Genomic DNA, 23,508 nt, shown 5'->3' with positions numbered 1-23,508 from the left:
CAAATACGAGAATGCCTAACACAGTGTTATTTTTAATACTAGAAAGCTGAGAATATGCTAGACATCCTCAAAAAGGGAAATGGTATATAAATTATTGGATGCTGGACACACTGAGATGGACTACAACGCAGACGTTAAAAATCACGCTTCAGTCACGGGGATGCAGAGTACAGCATAGAGAATACAGGCAATAATGTAATGATTGCATATGGTGCCAAGTGAGTACCAGACTAATCGGGGGGATCGCTTCATAAGTTTATATGAATGTCTGACCACTACGCTGTACACCTGAAACTAATATAATGTTCAATGTTAACTGTAATTGAAAAATTATATTAAAATTTTAAAATAATCACATTTCGATAATAAACAAGTCAATGCGTGTATAAATATGTTTAAAAGGCACTATTTAACTTTGATTACTATATGTACGTGTAAAAAATAAGGTTGGAATGATATATACACCAAAATGTTAACACTGGTCTACAAAATGAATGTTGATTCTTTTGTTATTTTTAAACTATATTAGTAATAAATATTGACTGAAGAAAAACTTTAAAAGATATAAATAAATGAATAAGCAGAATCATCCCAAATCCTACTTGAATAGAATAGAGATTTTGGTTCCCCTGACTGATCTCCTAACACTTTGACACCAGTCCCTCCTCTGCTCAGCACCCTCCAGGCGCCCATCTCACTCAAAGCAATAGCCCAAGTTGTCCCTAAGCCCACAAGGCCCTACACGCTCTGGCCATCCCCTCCTCATCCCCACTCTCCCCCTTGCTCACTCCGGTCTAGCTATACAGAGATCCTTGCTTGTCATAGAACACGGGGCACATTTCGGCCTCAGGGCCTTTGCACCTCTCTGTCTAGCTGACTAGCTCTTGACCACATATGCAGGTCTCTGCTCAGAGCTCACCTCCTCAGAAAAAACTTCCCAACCATCCTGTTAACAGCTCCCTGCCACTCTTCATCCCTGCTTCGTGTTTCTTTACATCCTACCACCTCCCAACCTGTTACATGCCATTGGAATATGGCCGTCTTCACCTACCACTCAGTTTTGTCCACTAATATATTCTTAGTGCCTAGAATACTATCATCACGAATGGAAAAGAGAAACAGCATGCTTAGACACAAAACGAACAAGACTCAACGTGTGGGCTCTGAGGACCCAGGTATAAGGTGGGCCTGCAGGGCGAGCCACAGAGGCACTGGGGACGCACCTGGTGCTTCTGCCGGCGCTTGCGTTCCTGCTCGATCTTCTGCTGCTTCTCCAGCTTCTCGGTGATGCGAGCCTCACGCAGGGACTGCCGCTTGCTGCGCTTGTAGGCCTTGGCATTGAGGGCCGTCTCGAGCGCCGTGTCCCTCCGCATGCACACCACCACCTCCTGCCGTAGCTTCAGGAAGGAAGACGAGAAAAGTGGAGATGGGCTCACCTTGGTCACGTCCACACGACACGCACAACTACACAGTGCAAGCTAGACAGAACGCTGCTGCTTCCAGAAGGGTCCTTGTTAAATGCCCTAAGCACAAATACATGTGCGTGGGCGACATCTGGTACGTGCCCAATGGTGAGGTAAGCACAGGTCAGGAGATGGCTGCTCTGGACACCCACCCAGCAGAAGGTCCTCTTATACCTTCGGGTCTCCAGCTTTGCTCTCTCTCAGCCACACACAAAATATCCCTTAGGGGTCACTCGAAAGAACAGCACCCTCAGACACAGACCCATTTGTTTCCTGCTTCAAGCTGGTAACTGGTGCCTCAGGAAAGACCCGTACTTACTCCTATCAGGAACATCCAATGGGCTACTACTGTGCAGGCCGTGGAAAGGAAGGAAGGGACAGTAAGCTGACAAGTGTGAGTGGACACTGCTGCTCTCAATGACTGAGGTACATTTAATAATTGCCCAAACAGTTATTTGAATCTAAGCATCGGTGTTGGCAAAAAAGGGCCCATTTCTTAAAGCAACGGGCCTGCACCTGCGCCTACCTGCCTCTGGAAGTTCAGCAGCCTGAGGGCCTTGAGCTCAATGGTTGCTTTGGTTCGCAAATCCCCGGCCAGCGACCCGGGAAGGTTTTCAAGTTCCTGAATTCGATGAGCAATGCGAGCTTGCAGCCTGGGATGCAAAGAGAGAAAAAGGACAGGCCATGAGAGGTGTACTTACATGGAGCCCACCTGTACCCCTTTCTTTAAAGCAGGAGCCTCAGAAGAATCTATCCTTTGAGGGAGGAAGACACTGGTCATGAGGCAGGAGGTGGCTCAGAAAAGGATGGTAGCCACAAAACAGAGGAAGGCAGCCAGAGGATCCAGAGCCACAGCAAACAGGAAAGCGGACAGGACGCAGCTTGCTTTACAGCATTTCAGCAGCGTGAGTTTCTGGGGTCAGGCAGGCCAGGTTCTCCTCCAGCCTGTGAGCCTCAGTGTCCTCATCTATAAACCAGGGAGATCCCTCAGAGCAACCCTACAGGTTGGGTCTGAAGTTCAGATGGGATAATCCCCTTACTCAGTCTTTCACACATTATTTGTTGAGCACCTACAATGTAACCACAGCCTTATCAGGAAAACAGGCCATAAGAGAATTAAAAAATTAAATACCTGTGGTAATTCCAGGGAATGGTTGGTACTTTTAGGAGGGGGCTGAAGGTGAGGTGGTGGGCAGGGCTCTAGGAGGAGGTGACCTCAGCAATGAGGCTTAAGTGAGCAAAAAGAGTCACGCAATGCCTGAGAAAAGGCCCTAATGCAGAAATAAGTCTAAGCTGTTAAACAGAAACTGAAACAAAGAGAGGAGGGTAGGTAGGGGCAGAGCATGGGGCAGGGCCTGAAGAGAAACGAGTTTACTGGATAGATAAATGGAAGCCAACAGGTTTTCACCCGGGGAATAGATCTACTGTAAGTAAACTGTAAAAACCGACTTCCAACTCCTGTGTGGGGAACAGACTGCATAGGCAAAGGTGAGAGCAGGGAGGCCAGGGAGGAGGTGTAGACCGCCTGCAGAATTAACAATGGGGGGAGGGGAACCACTCCTGGGTAGGAGAGGGGAGCTGAGAGGACTCCCCAGAGAAACACGGATGAGGGAGAGCGAGCAAGAATCAAAGGGGCTGTGGGATGAGCTGCTGGATGGTGAGTACACATGAACAGGAACAGGAGACAAAAGCAGGAGATGCGAGGAAATCTGAACAGGCCATCTTCAAGCCATCTAGATGGAGTTGAAAAGGAGGCGCCTCGGTACAGAGGCCAGAGCTCCAAGGCATGTCAAAGCTGGGACATACTCTATAGACAGTCATTAGGCCAAGTTTTACTGATGCATCTGGGGATATACAGTGAACAAGGCACAGCCCCTGCCCTCATGGAGCTTACAGTTAGCAAGGAAGGCCTGCCCTGAACAAGTTATAAATGTAGTGGGGAAATGGGACAGGTGAGGTGCTCAGGGAGTGAATCTCAGTCACCCCCAGCAGTGTGGGATGGAGTGTCACAGCCTTACTGTGCTCCAGGCATCCCACACTGTGCCTGGAGCCCAGATCTTGGCAAAGCATCCAGCAACCAGTGACATGTGAGAAAGATCCACTGCAGAGCTTACAGTTTTTGTGTGTGGTTTTTTGTGTTTGTTTGAGTGCTGATGAACCAAAAGTTGGACCCACTGTGTTGGTAAGGAGAAACACACTTTAATTCCAACGTAAATCTGTACGATCTCTGTACGAGGGCAGTTTTGCAGAATCTAAGAAATTTCCCTGTGCACATTCCCTACACCACAGCAATGTCACTTTCAGGGATTTACTCTGACATATGTGCACACATGTGAAATGAGAAACACGTGCAAGGGGACTTTTTTTATGGCATTGTCTTGATGACAGATTAGAAACAATCTAATGAGCAGACGGAATAGTCTGAATAAATGACGACAGTGCCACTAGGAAAAAGAAAAGCTTCTTTTGGACAGATGGGGGATGATCTCTATAACGTGTTTCTATGGGAGAAACAGTGCACATATCATGAACCATTTGAGGACAGTTCGGCTACCTGGACCTGTCTGCCTGCATACGCACTGAATTTCTCTGTAAGGATACATGCCAACCAGGGAACTGGGACCCTGGGAACTGGGACCCTGGGGACAGAGGCAGAGGGTGATTTCTGGTTGCATATCCTGTTGGCCTTTAGCACTGTGAACCACACCAATGCGTTGGGGCCGACCTGGTTAGGGGGCGGCCCCCAGGGGTGGTCTTAGACAGCAGCAGCGCCCTCACCTGTACTCCCGCTCCTGCAGAATCTCAACAGGGTCCAGGCCCCGCGGTTTCTGGATGGGGGTGATGCGGCTCTGCTTCTGGTGCAGCGGCACCATGGGGGCAGGCTGGGCTGGCTGCCCTGGTGACTGCGTCTGCGGTGGCATCACAGGGGAGGCAGCAGGCGGGACGGCTGGGGGCGCAGGTGAGGGGCGGCCCGTAGGCTGAGGGGGGATCAGCTTCTGAGGTGTGCTCGTGGGGGCAGCAGCATTCGCCATGGGTCCTGGGGACAGTCAAGCAGCAGGGGCACAGAGGTGAGCTCCAGGACAACTCCGAATGCAAACGAAATCCTGCTGGGTGTTCGTGGCCTTGGGAACAAACTGCAAGGGCCACCGTTCCCCACCTCTCCATCCCTCACCGAACTGGCAGGCAGCTTCTCTCTCAGGGGTCTCCGCATTCCTGCTACCTCAAGGTTCAAGCCTCTTCCAGCTCTCAGCCTACCTGCCCTTCCCTGAAGCCCCACACTGAGCTAAGGACCAACCCTGAATTTGGTCTTTCTGGGTTGTGGCCTCGCAGGACCAGCATTTTCCTGACTTCCTTCTACCATGATTCCTAAAGAATCTGATTTAATAATTAGCTCATTAATACCCATCACTAAACCTGAGGCTCTAAGAGAATGGGAAATGAGTCCATTTTGCCCACTGTTTGACTCAACAGAAGTGACCCCCAAATACCTGCAGACTACATTTGACAGAAGCCAGAGAAGCCTCACATGGTGAGGAGACAGAACTCTGAGCCGCCCTGGCACTGTCTCCCACAGTGTTGCGGGGGCATTCTCAGGAAGGAAGATGGGTCAGCGGAGACTTCTAGATTCAGAGGCACCACATCCTAAAGGAGTATGTCTGTGGCTGCAGCATTGTCTCCCCACAGCCTCTCACTGGTGTCACGGTGGACTCATTCTTTCATATCCTCCTTTTCCTGGTATCAAATTAAACCCCAAAATCTCTGCAACCCACAGAATGAGGGTGGGCAAGAATCATGGAATAGAACCAACCCAAACCTTTGGAAAATAACCAGGGACAGGTGAGACCCAAAGACATCAGAAGTGAGGATTTGTCCTTCAGCTGTCTCTCTCTCTCTGACCAGGCTTATTTCAGGGTCTCCATGGCGCAAGCTTGTGACAGGAGTCAAGGCACTGACATGTCACCAAGACAGAGGGAACTCACCTTCAGGCCAGGGCTTAGGAGGCCCTCCGGGGGGCTGGCCTGGCATCCCAGGGGGCACACCTGAGGGTCCTGGGGGGGGCATGTTGGGCCCTCCCATGCCTACACACAGAAAGAAACAAGTTAGAGGATAAAATGTATCCTGTGCTCCTACCGACACGCACCCCCAAGACAGCCCTATCTCCAGGGGACACACCCAACAAGCCCTTCGGTGTGGACATCAGGGGAGAGAGGGAGAGCTGCAGAAAAAGCACTTATCTTGACAACAGCCCTGCTGCCCAAGTGCCGGGCACTGTGCCATCCCCAAAGGGGAAACCCATGGGCAGCAGAGCCTAGGTCTGCCCGACGCTGCTGCCCTGGCTCTGGTCAGTTTGCTGAGAGATCCATCCCTCCCGAGGGCTATGAATGGTGGGCCTTACCATGAGGCCTGCTGTAATTTGGAGGCGCTGGTCCTGGGCCTGGCCCAGGGCCGGGGCCGGGGCCGGGGCCAGGTCCTGTTGCAGACACAGAGGGTGGAGGTAGTGTTGGCACCTGCTGCTGCATCCCAGGCATCGGCCGCTTGCCCTGCACTGCCATCTGCAGGTGGTCAGGCAGGGGCTGTCCCCTGGCCAGCATCTTGTAGGCCATGATCTGAGCTCTGAGCTGGTGCAGCTGGTTCTGGTTAAATGGAGTTGGGCCCCGGTTCTGCTGCCCCAAAGCCTGAGGGTCAGCACCATCCAGTGGGGCTCCTCCTGGCCCAGATGACATCTGAGGGCCCGAGGCTGGGCCACTAGCTGGAACCGGACTAGAAGCGTGCTCAGAGCCACCCAGGGGTGAGGGGTAACCTGCAGGGAAATGCAGATCCGAAAGGTCACTTGGTAGTACATGTCCAATGACTTTTAAAGCAAAAATGTCATCTTTCCTCCAGTAGGCTTATACTGGCACCTACCCTGAGACATGGGATGGCCAAATTTTGTCCTTCTTGTTCAAACAAGAGAAACCCAGAAGGTATACACCAGCAGCCAGACCGGAGGCCCAAGTGGTGGGTTTTGTTTGGTTTACCTGTCAGTAAGCTGCTGATGGTTCACGTAGAGAGGTTTATACAGATTCAGGCTTTCTGTGGGCCTGCTAGCCTACCCCTTGCTTGGCCAGACCCATTCCCCTCACTTCCGTTACCTGGGGAGCCCCTGACAACAGGATGTCAACTACTCCATCGCTTCTCAAACTTCCAGAAAAACCACCTGGGAATGCTTCTTAACGCAGAGACTGGGCCCCACACCCAAGATTCCGAGTCAGCTGGTCTAGAATGGGGCCAGGAATCTGCATTTCTAATACGCTCCTGGATGGCACCAGAGGTGCTAGCCTGAGAAGCCCGCCCTGCCCAGCTGCCATCTCACACTCGGCACTGAACACGGTTCCTTCCCACCAGCGTTCGCTCTTCTGGGGCCAATCTGAGACAAGACATATCGAACAGGCACTGGCCAAGCCCAAGCCCAATCACCTTCCATGGCAGGGTCTCCCACTGTCCTGGGTCCTCCCTGTCCACTTGTGGGAGACCTGATTAGGAAAATGAACTCAGAACTCCTAGAGGGTGACAAACAAAAGGAAATAATGGAAGCAAAACAATACCTTGGGAGTGCTGGTCCATGGGGCTTGGCGGGGGCCCCATGCCTGTGTGGCCCCCTGACCGCATCCCCATCCCCTTCATCTGGTTGTAGCGGGGGTCATCCGACATGCCTTTCTCATGCATGGACTCCATTGGCTACGAGGGGACAATGACAAGGCAGGATCAGCCAGGGGGGACGCGAGGAGGTGGCAAAGCAAAGCACTGCCCGAGAGAAGTTCAATGTCACTGAAAAAGTCCACCAATGTTGCCGTGGCATTTCCTGAATTGCCCACATAACCGAGAAGCTTAGGTCTAAGACACGGTCCTGACAGCTACTTAGGTGTCAAGCAGATGCATGAAATAATGCCACCCAATGGAGGATGACTGCCTAGGAGACTGGTAGTCAGGAGCAAGGGGACAACTGGATCAGGGCACCTGGTGAAAGCCAAGGAGACAGTTTCAGATGGCCAAACTCCAACAAGGAAAAAACATGAGTGACAGCTCCTGGTCAGGGGCAGTTTTAGCTAGAACTCGAGACTCTGTTGTCACAAGGAGACCTTGTAACCACAAATCTTTGGTTCAGGGAACCTCTTCCTTGGGAGACTGTACATTAGAGGGAGAAACAGAAACTTCTGCCCAGGAGTAAGTTAATAATACATCAGATGCTCTCACTGATCCAGAATCAGCCTCCTGCCTGCTAGCTCGGAGGAAGGCCGTCTGTGGCATCTTGCTGTGCCTCCTAGGAAGCACTATCAGACGTTGGCAGAACGACACCTATTTTCCCTCCTAGTGCTCACCACTAAGCACTTCCCCTTGGGAATGGCTAGTAAAGTGGACATTTTCGAAGACCCGTCCAAGGCACTCTGCTAGGCCCTGGTCAACGCAATGTCCTGTTCTCTGGGAACTTAGTCTAATGGGTGACCCAGCCAAATCAACTGCAGCTGTGTGTGTGCAGTGAGAGGAAGCCGAGAGGGTGCCTGGCTGGGACATGAGGAGCAGCAGCCTATGCCAGACAAGGGTGGGGCCCTCGAGAGGCGGACAGGAGCCCTGGGTGTGGAACGGGGTGCAAGCACATGGACGGCCCTGGCAGGGAGCCCAGACGGTTACCAGGGGTCCCTGGCCCCAGGCTGCACCATTTGCATCTTCTACCTGAGGGCCTCCTGTGGTCCCTGAGGCTAGAAAACGGCAGCCCTTCCTGCCGATGCCAGTATGTACAAGAAGAAAGTTCCTTGTGCCCTCCAATCGCCTCCCAGGAACAGAGAAAGGAAGGAAAACTATTTGTGTTAACGGAGGTTTTCTCACCTCACTCGCAAGAGCATCCCTGGTCAGGTCAGGTAAGTGGTGAGACAGTAACAACTGAGGGGGACCAAATGGGAACAAAGGGCGCCCACTGCCTGCTCCACGGGTTACATGGGTACGCAGAGCAAACAACGTAGACGAGACCACGTGCCCTAAGCTGTATTTTAGGGACTTGGACCTTTTTATTTGATAACAAAAGGCAACTTAGGAGCCATGTTACCACATTTCCCATCAGAATGGGTAAAAGAGACACGGGGGGTGAGGGGACATGGGTCACCCTCCCACCTCTGACTGCATGGACCCCATCAGGGCAGTGGGCCCCCAGGGCTCCCTACCTTGTGCATCTGGTGCATGTTGTCCTGAGGGTACCCTCCAGGCCCCTGGCTTGGGATGGGGTGTCCTGCTGAGGGAGGCCCCGGGCTGGGCCCCATCATGCTGTGGGCAGAGCCGGGGGAGGGACCCGGGCTAGGGCCCAACATGGCTCCAGGAGATGGGCCAGGGCCTGGAGAAGGGCCTGGCCGAGGAGTTCCACCCAGAGGTGGGTCTGGAGTGGACATCTTCACAGGAGCTGCGGACAGTGGTCTCCTGCTGGAAAGAAGTCCCGGTCAGTCTGTGGATCATGGCCATCGGCTGCGTGGGTCAGGGCATTGCGGGAAGACCACAGTCATGTCAGAAGCACCCATCTGACAGGGGACTGGTACCTTTGACATACAAGCCCCCGTCACGCAGACCTTTCTCCTCCATTCCTCTGGACGGAGGTCATACATCAGGCATACAAAATCAGAGTGAAGTCCCCTGAGGAAAAGGTGGGACTCAGGAGGCAGGGGGACTTCGCTTCCCTTGCCATCTTTCTGATTACAATAAAGGGTGACCCTGATCAGCACTTCACACCATACTGCTCTAATGCTTGCTCACCTCCCAATTTAACAAAAAAGGAGAGCATGACTAAGGCTCAAAGCCTTTGCTGGCAAGAGCATCTGACTGGTTTCTCATAAACTCAACAGAAACAAATAACTGTGGAAAGTGACACTGGTTTTCCATTTAAGACAGCGAGACCAAGTTTCCTTTAAAATAAATGAATTTGAAAAAATAGGTTCACTTAAAAAGAGGTATTACATGAATGATGGCACTCGGATATATCAAATACTTCAAGAGCGATAATCAAGTGTCTACAGTTTGATAAATATTGCTGAAAACTAAAAACTGACACCCAGAACTATTACCCAGAGCCTCCAACAAGATCCATAAAAGAGCTTAAAAATCACCCAATGATGTTAAATTATGCTTGCTAAAATAGGACAATGAGCTGATAAATTTTATCAATCCTTTCTACAATAAGGGCTCAATTTTCAGGTAACCCTTAATCTGTTATGTAGTTACAGGGCCTTAAGCAAAATTCTTTTTAACAACCTCTTTCATCATGATGGAGTAATACAGTCTCAGTGCTGAAATCTGGAAAACATAAAAAAAAAAATACAGAAGCTTAAAATCACCCATCATCCCACTAGAAACAGAAGTACCTGCTGGTCCTGCAGAGGGGAAGAAAGAGGCAGCGCTGCCCTTCCGACCCCTCCCAGCAGGGCAGAGAGGAGGTGTGCCAGGAGAGGAACAGGGGGCTCCTCAAAGACCCCTAGAGCCCCCAGAGTAGTGAGGATGGACCTGAGCCATCCAGGATGGGCCCTGCCACATTTCAATGCCTTCCTTCTTCTAGACTGTTCCACATACAGACACATATGCACACTCTTAACAGAATCATTTAATACACTGTAGGCAAGCTTTTCTTCATATAATCATATCTATGACCATTTTTATCATTTAATAGTCTTCGAAACATGAACTCAAATGGCTCCACCTCCCCTTCTCTTGTTCTGCATGTCCTGAGTTACTGAAAAGCCTCTCTTCTGATGGCATGTCACGAATCTGGATTTCGTTTCTGTGGACTTTTGGGGTTTGGGATAGAATCTCATTGCCCCTCAACTTTACTGGGCACTTCTCATGCTAAGGGGTGAATCCTGTCAAGAAGTGTAGGAACATTTTTAATTCTTTTTTTTTTTTTTTGTAGTTCATGTCTTTTATTAACCCATATAAAATTATTTGTCTTCCAGTTTATTGAAGCAATAGGTCAGACAACATTAGCCACAATAATGTGTCAAAGTGGCTGGCCATAAAAACTCCAGCACCACATTCGTCTGAAGAGCACTCCCAACAAAGGTGACTGATTTTGCCATTCTCGTCTACTTTACAGTATTTCAGAACAGCCAGCTTAACCTTCTTCCTCTTGCACTTATTCCTCTCGGGGAGTGGCAGAAGACTTCTTCCTTTTCTCAGCACCAGCACAAAGTCTCAACACAAGGTGTGGACTCCTTTTGAATGCTGTAGTCAGACAAGGTACGTCCGTCTTCCAGTTGCTTGTCAGCAAAGGTCAGTCTTTGCTGATCAGGAGGAGTTCCTTCCTTATCCTGGATCTTGGCCTTTACATTTTCTATTGTAACCGAGGGTTCAACCTCAAGAGTGAAAGACTTCCCGGTAAGGGTTTTCACAAAAATCTGCATCTTGGCTGCGGTTCCACTGCAGATGGTGGATCGGAAAGTAATTCTCTTTTTTCAAAAAAAGGTTTAATTTTAAAGGTTGGGAGTATTTTCCTCAATAATAGATCAAAAGCCCAAACGTCTTCATTCCAGTTTCATAACCAAACAGATGGAGCAGAGAGGATCAGAAACCTCAACAGGATGTGGACCAGGGTCTGGCTGGACCCGAACGTGCGAGAAAACGCTTCTCTGTCCTCCGGGCACCCTGGATTTCCCCCAAAGCTCAAGGAGCCTCAGTGCTGGACCGTAAACCAGCCTCACAAGAGTGCTGGAGAACTGGTGTCTGCTCACAATGCCTTCCCCACAAATCCAATCCAATAAGCTCATGGAAAAAAAAAAAAAATCAAACTTTAAGAAAATATATTTGAGACAAATTCATTTGGAAGTAAAATCTGACCTGATTCAGCTGTGTGAATATTCGCGCATCCTGCCACAGAAACAAGATCCTGTTTGATGCCGAGACACTGCCTCAGTCTGCTATGGGATAGTGGTCTGTGCCCTGTATCTCCTTTGCTAAGAATGCTGATTCTGGAGTCCAAAACCTCTCGTCTGGGGAAGGAAGCACCTGAAGTCACATTTCACAGGTGGGAAGCCGAACAACATGGACATGGCTGTGGCTGGTGGACAATGATGGCCCTCCAGGGCTCCCGTCTGGCCCCTTCACCTCCACAGGCCTCCTCAGACCTACAGAGCACTGTGGTGAGGCGAGAAGAGGGACAGTGACCCTGCGAATCCTTAAGGAACCCTGCAGCGCCCGGCAGCTCAGGGTTTCCTTCTCACCTGGAGGTCGCTATTCTAAGTCAGACCTACTGAAACTGACAGCAAAACAATCCACACCACCTAGAGAACATCGCCTCTCTGGCTAAAGGTGGACATGACGACGAGCAAACACTGGGAAGTGCCTTTGGAATGACGGCTCCTAAAGTAGTTTACACTTAGAATCGGACCTTCGTCCCATCAAAGCGTTTGGTACCTCTAGGAATTAACTGCCTCCGCTCAGCAGTGCTAACTTCATCAAAGACACACAGCAGCCACCAAAGATACTGGAAGGCACTGAAAAAGACTTTTGTGCCAAATATGGCAACGTCCGCTTTTGAGAAGCATGGGGTTTTACACCACACTTTTTAAAATATTTGCTTCAGAAGTTGCCACCTCTGAAGGGTCAGGCTGAAACAAAGCAGGTAAGTAAGTGCATGCCTGGCAAACCCGTTTCTGGAGTGAGAGCTCAGACACAGGTGGGGAGTAACAACAGTAAAGGAGACTCAAAGAAGTACAGACACAGTACAAAACCGTCCCAAGCAGCACAGCGGGCAGGGCTCCGTCAAACACTGAGGTGCCCGATGAGGGTGCTGGTGCCGCACGTGGACACGCACCATCATGGTGGACAGAACAGGTAAATGGAACCAGGAGTGGCTCTCTAGTACTCAGGGTAGTACCGAGGAGGGACTTTTTACTTTTACTCATATGAGTTGTAGCATATCTAAAGTGCCCCAACTGTAGGTACACAGTTGGATAAATCTTAGATCAGACATGGCGTGTCCGACATCCCAGAAGGCACCCGTGGCCCCACAGCCAGTCAAGACCACCCTCCTGGGCAGAACCACAGCGTTGACTCCATCACTGTAGGTTGGTTCCATCTGTTATTGAACTACATCTTAAAAGAAAATCACACAGCAGTGTCCTTTCGCTCAACTGGGATGAACTTCCATGTTACTGGGTGTAGTGGTCATTTGTTCATACGTCCTGTTCACAGATGTTGAACTACAGGTTTGGGCTAGTGTGAATAAAGTGGCTATGAACAATGTCATCTGGAAAACATGGGTGTTCCTTTTTCTTGGGTGTCCAATAGTGAAACTGTCGGTCATAAGGAATGCTTAAATATAGCTTTGGTAGATATTGCCAGTTTTCCAAATTAGGACTATTATTCCACACCCCCGCCCCCCAGCAGTGCGTAAGCATTCCAGTTCCTCTACATCAACACCAGCACTTGGTGCTGTCGTTCTTTTTAATCTGTTAACGTTCTGGTGGGTGTATGATCATACCTTATTATGGTCTTAATTTGCATTTCCCTTGTGACTACTGGTGTGGAACACCTTTCCACAGTCTTACTGCCCATCGCTTCTATAAAGGCTGTACATTTTTGCTAACATTTTACTGGGAATAAGTAGTTGCAATTACTGTATCCTAGTCCTGTTTTAAGAGCTGTTTGTGCTCTTAATGGTACCTTGTGATGATCAGAAGTTCTCAATTTTAATGATGTCTGATTTTTCAAGTTTGTTCTTTTATGGTTGTTTTAGGGTCCTGTTTAAGAAATCTTTGTCTACCTGTGACATAATGAGAAAACACATATTTGGTTTTTACCTTCTGTTCCTGACATAGAGCTTCTAAAACCCTTGTAATTTCCCAAGTGACTGGGGAATATCTTGTTCATTGACCCTGGATCCTGAAAAAGCTCCTAAAACCCTTGTAATTTCCTAAGTGACAGAAGTGATGGGAGTATCTTACACAGAGCTCCAAAATCCCTTAAGAGTTTCCTGGGTGATAGATGTGTCTTTTATCTAATGAGGCTTCTCTTGGTTGGCGGCTCCTAGAGGGCTTCAGGACAGGGACTGGTCGCCAAAAAGTCCAAGCCATGCTAGAAGCTTAGAACTTTCAGCCCAACCCCCTATCCTTTGGGGAGGGGAGAAGGGCTAGAGATTGAGTTAATCAATCATGCTTATATGATGAAGCTTCCATAAAAACTAAACCACACAGTCAGAACACTTCTGGGTTGGTGAACATGTCCACATGCCAGGAGGGCAGTGCACCCCAACTCCACAGGGACAGAAGCTCCTGTGCCCAGGACCCTTCCAGACTTCACCTTATGTATCTCTTCATCTGGCTGTTCATCTGCATCCTTTATAATAAACTGGTAAACATAAGTAAATGTCTCCTTGAAATTTATCAGCTGTTCCAGCATATTTTCAAAACTGAGAAGGGGGTTCTGAGAACTCCTGAGTTGTAGCTAAGTGTGGTAACCTGAGGGCCCACTACTTGTGACTGGCATCAGCAGTGAGGAACAGCCCTGTAGAACTGAGCCCTTCACCTGTGGGGTCTGCACCAATTCCAGTTCGTTAGTCTTGCCAGAACTGAAGCCAGCTGATGTCCATAAAAACTTGGAGAATTGCTTGGTGTGAAAAACCATGTTTAGTGTCAGAAGTATGAACAGAAGAAACAGGTTTTCCTCTACTACTTCAAGATCATGGGAAAGAAAAGAAGGAATAGTTTAATATCCAGGAGGATTGTGACTTGCCCCTGCCCCTGGTGGTTTACCACTGCTGAGGATGTATCAGTCACAAAGAAATCACAGGGAGGAAGAGCCAGCCAGAGAGGGAAGCAGGGCTGTGGGCCCATTTGGCGGGGAGGACCACCACACTACGCAAAAGGACTATCATTGGCCCTGCAGACAGAGAGGTCCCTGAGGCTCAGAAGCCACAAGGCAGGTCAGTGGAGGAGCTGGGGTCACAAAGACAAGGTCATGGTGCAACTCACTGCTGTGGAACCCAAACTCTGAGCATGAACTCTGTCATCTGCCAAGTGCATGATGCCAGATGAGTGACTTAACCTCTCTGAGCCTCTGTTTCTTCTTCTGCAGGCTAGAGCTGAGGCCAGTTCTTCCCTTGGGAGTCACAGCCAGCATCAAATGAGTTAACACACGCAAGGCACATACAGGCAGGAAGAGCGACCACACTGCTGGTGAAATCAAAGGTCTTCACATTTACTGAGCAGCTGCTTACTGCTTGTTGCTACTGCCTCATAAGTGTCATGCACATTAAGTCCTTTCACCTTCCTCCTCCACACAGAGATGAGTAAACCAGCCACATAATAAGTAACCATTCTGGAGAATTTGCTTCCTAAATTTAGCCTCCTGGCTGGACAAACCTTGATTAATGCTCCCATCCCTCAGCGCTCAAGACAACAGGCTCCCTCCTCCCCTTAAGGAGCAGAGACTGCACAAGGCAGTTTTGCTGAACTGGAGGAGCAGTGGCTGCCTGAAGACCAGCACGGCCCTGTGCAAACGATGTCCAGCCTGGCAATCGATGGGCAGGATTTGGGCTGCTGCAAACTCTCCCTCGCCCTCTTGGTTCCCACTGTCACAAAATTTGCTTAGCCTTTATCAACTTTTCGGCCAGCCAACCCTTTCTGAGGTGTGGGCCTGGTTCTGCTGAGAGCTGGAGAAGATATGGGAGGGGGTACCACTATACTCCAGCAAGATGCCTACCCAGGAGGGCGAGACAGGAATTTCAGAAGAGGTGGGATCTGAGGGTAAGGAATACCCCTCTTCCCTACCCCTTTTTCCCTCATCACCAAACACCCCTGCCCTTTCTTTACAGGAAATTAAAGAATTGGCTTTTCCAGAAAATTCCTTGGGTCCCCAAGGTCATCCTAAGGCCTTGGGGTTTCGGGTGGCTTCTATGGTGCTGCCTGGTCTTTCATGACAAGTCTCTCTTGGACAAGTCACTTGGTATCTGGGCTGGGAAAGGAGGGCGACTTCACACAACACTGAAGTCCATCTCAAACCAGACAGCTACACCTAGGCAGATGAGAAAAAAATGAAGGACAAAGGGATGCAGGGGCCAAAATGGCGAAACCACCAGCACGTGTGTCTGGGAGCCTAACTGATGTGTGTATGGCCCATAGGCTGGGTGCATTTGGGGCTCCACAATAAGGGAACCAGGGAACCCAGATGGGCAGCCTGAAAGGATGTGATGGGAAGTCAAACAACTCAGGGCAACAAACAAAAAGTTGAAAGCTAAGACATTCGGGAGGCCACACAATGGAAACAGGCTCCCAGGCTCCCAGGGCCAAAGGATCTGGAAATGACTTGGCCATATCACCTCACTTGCCAATCAGAACGCCCACACAATCCGCAATCCATGCTGCAGTAGTTGTGGCACCATTAAAAATGACTGTGGTAACTCCGTGCACGTAACTCTATGCACATGAATAAAGAAAGACAGTCCAAAACGAAGCAGAGAGAAGAAAGTCAAAGTGTTTGGCCTGAATCCCACTTTGGTGAGAATAATACAGCTGACCCTTGAACCACAAGTTTTGAAATGTGCAGGCTGACTTATATGCAGATTTTTTCAATAAATACTGTAAACATATTTTCTCTTCATGATTTTCTTAATAACATTTCTCTAAATTACTGTATAAGAATACAGCATATAATACACATAATGTATATATTAATCGATTGTTATTAGTAAGGCTTCCGATCGACAGTAGCAGTAGGCTATTAATAGTTAAATTCTGGAGGAGTCAAAATTACATGTGGATTTTTGACTGTGCAGGAAAGAGCGGGGTACCCCAAACGCCACATGTTCAAGAGTCAACCATATTGTATACAGTTAATCCTCGCACAGAAGCCGGCCCAAAGAAAACATACACCAAACTGTCTTCAGCAGTGGCCAGGTCTTTCTGGATGGAGAACTTACATTTTCCACAGCACAGATTTCTGATGTTTTTATCTTTGTGTTGTTGTTTTTTTTAATAACCACCTATTACTTTTGTAATAAGAGTTTTATTTATTTTTATTATTTATGCCTACAGCACCTGGTCTTCCTAGGTGGTCTCCCATCCAAGTACTAACCAGGCTCGACTCTGCTTATCTTCCGAGATCAGACATGGGCTTGTTCAAGGTGGCACGGACCGTGGCTTCACTGGGGCATGAACCCAGGACATTCTGCATGTAAAGCAGACGTGCTAACCGCTACACTACAGAACCACGTCCTGTAATAAGAGTTTTAGAAAACACTTTTTAAGAAAAGAAAAATCTAAATCAGAAAAGTACCAGGGAACTAAATACCCAGAAAAGATGCCCAGCAAGTATCTTTGTGGAAATAAAAGAGAAAGATGAAACATTACTTTCCATCTACTTTCAACTTCATCAAAATTATTATTTAAAATAGAAATGTCTGTCGACATTCAAATGAGGAACCAGACTGCTGGAGAATTAAAAGTCTAGTTTCTTTTTTCATAACACCCTTGCCTTTTTCTTATAAATAAAAAAGAACCCTGGTGGCCAGCCACCATGGCAGGACAGACTGCTAACAAGCAATCACGACCCTCTAATATCTGCTTGCTGGAATTGTTGTTGTTGTTTTAAAATCTTGCCAGAGAAACAGCATTATATTTCAGGTTGGCCTGAGGATGTCTGCTATGTTGTTTTGAGGCGTGGAGAAATTCATTCATGGACAGGGTTCAGCAGCAGACAAAACACGGCAGGGCAGGTAAGTCACAGCGGGGTGCTCAAAAACCCACCCACGGCAGCTGGGCAAAACCAGCCCATTCATTATATTTAAAATACAAACCATTTCCCTCTGGAACCTCTACTAAGAAAACTCCCACACTAGAGCGATGGTGTGGGGTGCTCAAGTCCACATACCTGGAAGGACTTAAGGAGCGGGGCATTTGTGGTCTTAGGGACCCTGCAGAAATGGCTTATTCCTGAGACTGCGCTTCCTCAATGCTGGGTGTACTGTAGCATTTTCCTTACAATATAATTAATGTATTCCCTTTTAAGTGTAGGGCAAGGTTTTGCCCTACATTTAAAAGGGAATACATTTCAGAAAGGAAAAAGTCATGTCATGAAGATCAATTACAGTGTCTTCTCAGTTCTACCTAAAAGGTAGACAAACCAAATTGTTACCAAGTATTATTTTTAGCACTGGGAATTTATTCTCTGAAATCTACCCCTACCTTTAAAAACTTTTTCACTAACTTGAAAACCACTGAAGAGCACCTCTCCATTTATAACACACCAGAAGAAAATGACAACCTCGCTGCTTTTCTGCCCCGAGGGAGTTCACACTCTAATCACGCAGGGAGGTACAGTGTCTATGCTGCAAGACTACAAACAGATCCTATTTATCCACTAGATGGATGTTTCCCAAACTCTTTTGACTATGACCCACATCGACATAAACATATCAAGTAACTGCAACAAATTTTACAAATCTGTCCTGACCCTGCTCCCCTTTTAAGGCTGGTCAAGCATAGACAGATGTCATGACTCCCCACTGGGTCTGCTGTGGTGCCTGCTATATACGCACTGCTGAGCAAGATACGTGAGCCGTGGAGAGGGGAACAGAGCACTCCCGCAAGCTCGGAAAGTGAAAGAATGGGTGAGGAGGTATGGTACACTTGAGACAGGCCCTCCCAGCCACCACAAATCCCAACTCTGGGCTGAGCAAGGTTCCAGATGCTGGGCATCCAGCAGAGAACAAAGTCCCTGCCTTGTGAGACTTATAACCGAATGACAGAGATGAGCACAGAAATAACAGGACATCATGTAGTGGAAGTGCTATGAAAAAACAATCAAGCAGAGTTAACGGTCCAGCCGACGGAGGTGCTCTTGCAATCACAGTGGCCAGGGGTGATCTTAGCGATCAGGACATATCTGAGCAGAAACCAGAAGTGAAATAGGAGCCACACGGCTACCAATAGGCAGAAGTGCAAAAGCCCTGGGGTGGGACCTGGCTGAAGCAGAGCAGGTGAAAGGAGTATGGCAGACGAGGTCAGACATGGGTGGGAGAGCAGACCATAGGCCTTGAGGGCAGTGGTGAGGAGGCAGAAGGCTACTCAAGGCGCAATGGGAAACCACTGGAATGTTCTGGGCAAGGCAAAGACTTGATGTGATGATGGTGTCAGAAGATTTCCCTGGACAGGTTGATGGAACAGATATGGGGGTGAGAGGAGTCAAAGATGATCAAGGTGACCAACTCACCTCCCCTTTGTTTGATACTGACAACTGGGGAGACTACGGGAGGAGCGGAATTGTATGCTCAGAGAAGCTAAGTCATCCGCCCACAGCCACACAGGGAGTAGAGTCTTGCCTCAGGTCTGACTGAGCAACTGACTCAGGCTGAGGGTCAGAAAGTATAAGAGGAGAACCTGGAAGGGTGTGGGGTGCAGACAAAGAGAAGCCCTCCGACAGGGAGGAGCATGCAGGGAGTGTTCTGTGGAGGCTGGCAAGGCCGCTCAGTGTACTCGCAGCCCAGGCTGTGATCCACGGTCACCAGGGCTAGATGCAGCTCCCAGGCCACAGTGAGTGGCCTCCTGTGCTTCAGCGTCACCATTAAGACAGTAAAACCATCCACCGTGCTACTTTACTGGGACCCTCCAGGCAAGTCAGGGTGGCACACATCAAACTCTGCCCCCTCAAGCCTCCAACTGTAACAGGTGAGGCAGCAACTGCCATGCGGCCACCTGTTTCCTGAGCCAGTGGGGCGTGACCTGCAGTTAAAGAACTTAAACCAGCCCAAGGAGCCATTTTAAAGGCCACCGCCACTAAAAATGGGGTCCATTCTACTTTATTACACTCACGGCTGGTTAACTTTACACTGGGCAAAACTCAGACTATTCCCAGTAACAAGCGTCCACGTGAAAAAATGAAGACATTCCCCTTTAGCAAAGTAATCGAGTCACAAAGTGAAGCTCTGGAAACTCTCTGGGGTGCAAAGGCCAGGAAGGGGCCAGGCAGGTTTATGCCCTGCTAACATGTACCTGTTTTCTAAAGAAAGCCTCTGCCCTGAAAGAACTGGAGAGAAGCCGATGCATCCCCTCCCTTACCTCTGTCTTGTGAAATCTGATCTCCCCACAAACCCTGCTACACCTGACATTCCCCTCCAGGCCCTTTCCCACGAAGGAAGGTGAGTAGAGGCTGAATTTCTCATGCCCACCAATCCATATCCCTAAAAGTTAATAGCAGAAGAAGGCAACTAACAGAAAATTCTGCCCAAGATATCACTGGTGATATTCCTGAACCTAATATTTCCGGATGACATCTATAAGGGCGACAGCAACAGCAGCTCCATTTAGCCTCAGACTCCATTTTGACATGTTCTCCCTCGAACATTTCCCCCCATATTCTAGCAGTGTTACTTCCTTTGTATAGGTTTTCCACATTTCTTCAATCCTAATTTTTTAAAAAAACTTTGATTTGCTCTGGTGTTCCAATCATTGTTACAAGTTATGAGAAAATATGTGAAATGGACAATGAACGTTTGACATTTTTCGAAAGCCATGCCACTAAACACATTTCCCTCTTTCCAATGCCTTATGGTGAAATTGGAAAGCACACATTTTTAAGTATTAAGGACAAGATGGAGGAGCTAATACCTTCGTTACCATCTTGAAAACACAGGGAACTATTACAATGGAGCAAAAATAAATTCTATACCCACCGACATGTTGTAGGCGTCCAGCACAGGGTGCCAGGCACCCTACTAAGCACTTTACATTTGTCATTTAGTCCTTGAAACTAATCCTACAAGTTGGATACTATTATTGTCCCCCTTTGCAAATAAGGAGATGGATAAAAGCGAACCAGAACAGGGCTCTTGTCTGCCTGTTCCCAGCTGAATCACCAGCCCCCAGCAGTGCCTGGCTCGTGGGAGGCACTCAGCGCACATTTGTTCGCTGTATGAATGGGGAATGAGTGGTTGGGCTGCTTCTTGCACAACTCCATTCACACTGTGTTCTCTCTGTGGTCAGTGTGAATGGGTCCCTCGTGGGCCACTTTCTGAACAACTCCAGGGGGCACCATTCACATTATGTTCAGTCTACTGTCAATGTGAACAGGTCCCTTTGTGCCACAGAAGCCCTGATAACTGAGGCCAAAATTAGCTGGAAAACCTGAGAACCTATTATGTGCCAGGCATTGTCACCTCCATTTCTCTAAGGCACCAAAAAGACAAATGGCAAAGCCGGGAGTCAAACCCAGGGTGGCTGACTGGAGCACCCCCAGTGAAGCAATATCCCTGGATGTCAGTTTCTTCAGCAGAATTCTGTTCTCATCAGACATTTACCCAAAATACCTAGTTCCTCGCACATCTGCTCTAGGGTTACCTCCTAGTGTTTCGAGGGTTCACAAGGAATGGCAAAAGTATGTAAATAAAAATGAGTTTATGTGGGGTGCTCTTCACAAAGTTTGGAGACCACTCTGATAATGTCTCCACAGCTCTGATGTCACCCCACCCCCAACACAAAAACCTGCAAGATTAACGTCTCCTGAAGAGTTGGACAGAAAATGATTTTAGAGGGTACATGGAGAAACATTTGTTATTTTCACAATTATGTCTGCATTTATTTTTAAGGCAAATTAGAGAAATATATATAACTAGCTGACTATATGACAGATGCTGCAGTGTGTTAAGCCGCTTCACATGTTATCTCATTAAACCCTTACAACCACTGTTTGACATCACTCATACCTGTTTCATAAGTGGGGAAACCTACTGGTAAGTGCCTTGCTAGAGGTCAAGCTAAGATTTGGAGAGGTGAGTGTGAATCCAGGCGGTCTGATTCCAGAAAGGAAACTCATCTCCACCACCCTACACTACCTACCTGCCCTGCACTCTCCTTCTGGGGAAATGAGGTTCGGGAAACAATGGCCTGGAAAGTTAAAAACCAACAACAGCAACTAATGTTTATTGTTCACAACCCAGGCCCCGTCCTGTGCCAAGCACTGGACACACATGTTCAGTCAATGCTCCCAAAGGCCCTTCATTCGTTGCACAAATGTTTGTTAAGGGCCCACCATGCTGGCCAGGCCCAGAGAATACTGCAGGAGACACCATCCCTGCTCTGATAGCCTTCAAAGAAGAACGGATGGATGTGTAATTACAAACTGGAGTTAACTTCTAAATGGGAAAGGATCAAGACAATGAGCCAATGCAGCAAGGGAACAATGACTGTTACAGGGTAGTCAAAATATGAGCCTGCGCATCCTCTCTGATTCTGAGTCAAGGACCCCTCTTCCACGAAACCTCCCTGATCTCTGACTGGAACCACTTCCCTGGACAGCCACTGTGTTCCCCTCACAGATCTGTGAGGATTAAATGATGGGCCAAGGAGAGTTGTTCCACATTTACCTTAACACTGTTCCCCTACAAGACTGGAGAGAACCCTGAGGGCATCTGACCTCCAACCATCTGACAGCCAGTAGGGACTCAAAGGATATTTGCTGAACAATGAAAGAGGGCTTCCCACTTGCCAGGAACCATTTTACAAGGTTTAATCAGCTCCATTTGTGACATTATTCCCATTTCACAAAGGAGGAAACTAAGAGGTTCAGGGAGATTAACTATTTGTCTAAAGTCACATAGCTAAATGACCGGACAGCGCCAGGAACTGAACCCTAATTCGGTCAATTCGAACTGAAAACTTGTTTCAAATTCCTGGGAAGTGGCTCTTACTTTCCCAAGGATTCACTGGGGGTAAAAAATCAAGACTGGTGACCAGCTTCAAGACCGGCACAAAACACTCTCCTGAAAGCTCTGTTTTAAATAAAAGGCTTAATCTGGAAAATCAAATGGGAAGGAAAAAAAAGGATGCACACACACACGCACACACACACACACACACACACACACACACACACACACACAGAGCTTTCAATAGCAGTTCACGAGTCTTTCTCCACTTGCTGCCGACCCCCCTCCCCACTCAAGGCAAACATTTTGAAGTCACTACTTGCAAGGGATGGGGTGAGACATTTATCCTTCCTTGAAAATCTAGAGTAGTTGATTTTTAAAATAAAATTTTAGGTCGGCTAACACAAGGGGGCTGGTGTCCAGGCGACACTGAACACATCTGAGGTTTTTCCTACTGAGCTGAGATCGCAGCCTCGCCAAAAAGGTAATATTCGGGTCGGACGCTTTACAACATAGCCAGAAAATCCCAGACGCCTGGCTATTGTTACAGCCGTCGCGGAGACCTCTGGCCGGCCGAGGGGGCGGCAAGCTTTGTCCGGCGACCCCGGCGAGCGCGCGCGCAGGGGACGCGCGACCTCCACGCGGCCCGGGCCCCCACCCCGCCAGCCCGCCGGCCCGCGGATGCTGCAGCCGCGGCCTCGCTACACTGGTTTTCCCCGCGCGCGGTACCGGCCGAGCTTCTTGACCCTCGGGCGCCGCCGTACCCCGACCCCGTTCCGGGAGCCAGCGGCCCCCACCCCCCTTGGCGCTTCGGATCCATTCAAACCGTCCTCCCAAGCCCCGTGCCGCGCTCCCCCCGCGGCCCGCGTTCCTTACCCGGAGCTGCCGGCGCCGCCGCCTTCCCGGCGCCGCCCCCGCCCCTCTGCGCAAGGGCCGGGGGCAGAGTGGGCTTCTCGCCTCTCCTCACGAAACAAAGAAGCCGCCGCCGGCGCCACGGAGCGAGGGTAAGGCTCGCGCGCGCGCCCGCCTCAGCCGCCCCCCCCTTACGGCTCCCGCGCCCCCGCTGCGCGCGCACTCACCGACTCCCCTCCCCCCCGCAGACGGCCTCTCCCGCTTCCGCCGCCCGCTTGGTCTCGTGCGCGCGCCCGCCCGCTCTTCCGCTCTCGGTGCGCAGGCGCGTCCGCTCGAGCCCAGGGAAGGTGGGTCCGGACAGAAAGAGCACACCCCACGGACGCACCACCCACCTCTGTCCAGGAAGGATCTGCGCCTGCGCACAGGGGTCTCCGTCTTCCGCACGCCGCTCGTCTCCACGCCGCCGAGCGTGCGCAGAGCGGGCGCCACTGCGGCGGTGGCGGCGTTGGAGGCGTGTGTTTGGGGGATGGGATAGAGAGGCGGTGG

The 23,508-nt window shown here is 49.4% G+C and overlaps 1 protein-coding gene and 1 pseudogene across 1 annotated transcript in view; both read right to left on the bottom strand.

Annotated features, from left to right (window-relative positions):
* Window positions 1-23,162, bottom strand: part of SMARCA4 (SWI/SNF related, matrix associated, actin dependent regulator of chromatin, subfamily a, member 4) — an 88,314-nt gene extending 65,152 nt beyond the window's left edge. Inside the window, exons 1-8 of the mRNA XM_023523400.1 lie at window positions 22,987-23,162; window positions 8,660-8,912; window positions 7,049-7,181; window positions 5,860-6,264; window positions 5,444-5,542; window positions 4,242-4,500; window positions 1,990-2,116; window positions 1,224-1,397 (exon numbers count right to left, since the gene is read on the bottom strand). Of these exons, the coding sequence (XP_023379168.1) occupies window positions 1,224-1,397; window positions 1,990-2,116; window positions 4,242-4,500; window positions 5,444-5,542; window positions 5,860-6,264; window positions 7,049-7,181; window positions 8,660-8,881 (1,419 nt within the window). The 5' untranslated portion in view covers window positions 8,882-8,912; window positions 22,987-23,162. The remainder of the gene's footprint in view (window positions 1-1,223; window positions 1,398-1,989; window positions 2,117-4,241; window positions 4,501-5,443; window positions 5,543-5,859; window positions 6,265-7,048; window positions 7,182-8,659; window positions 8,913-22,986) is intronic.
* LOC111731681 lies at window positions 9,797-16,095 on the bottom strand (annotated as a pseudogene).
* Window positions 23,163-23,508: the final 346 nt, after the last annotated feature.

The sequence above is a fragment of the Pteropus vampyrus genome, unplaced genomic scaffold, assembly GCF_000151845.1.
Source record: "Pteropus vampyrus isolate Shadow unplaced genomic scaffold, Pvam_2.0 Scaffold391, whole genome shotgun sequence".
NCBI lineage: Eukaryota > Metazoa > Chordata > Mammalia > Chiroptera > Pteropodidae > Pteropus > Pteropus vampyrus.
This window is presented reverse-complemented; position numbering and strand designations above follow the sequence as displayed.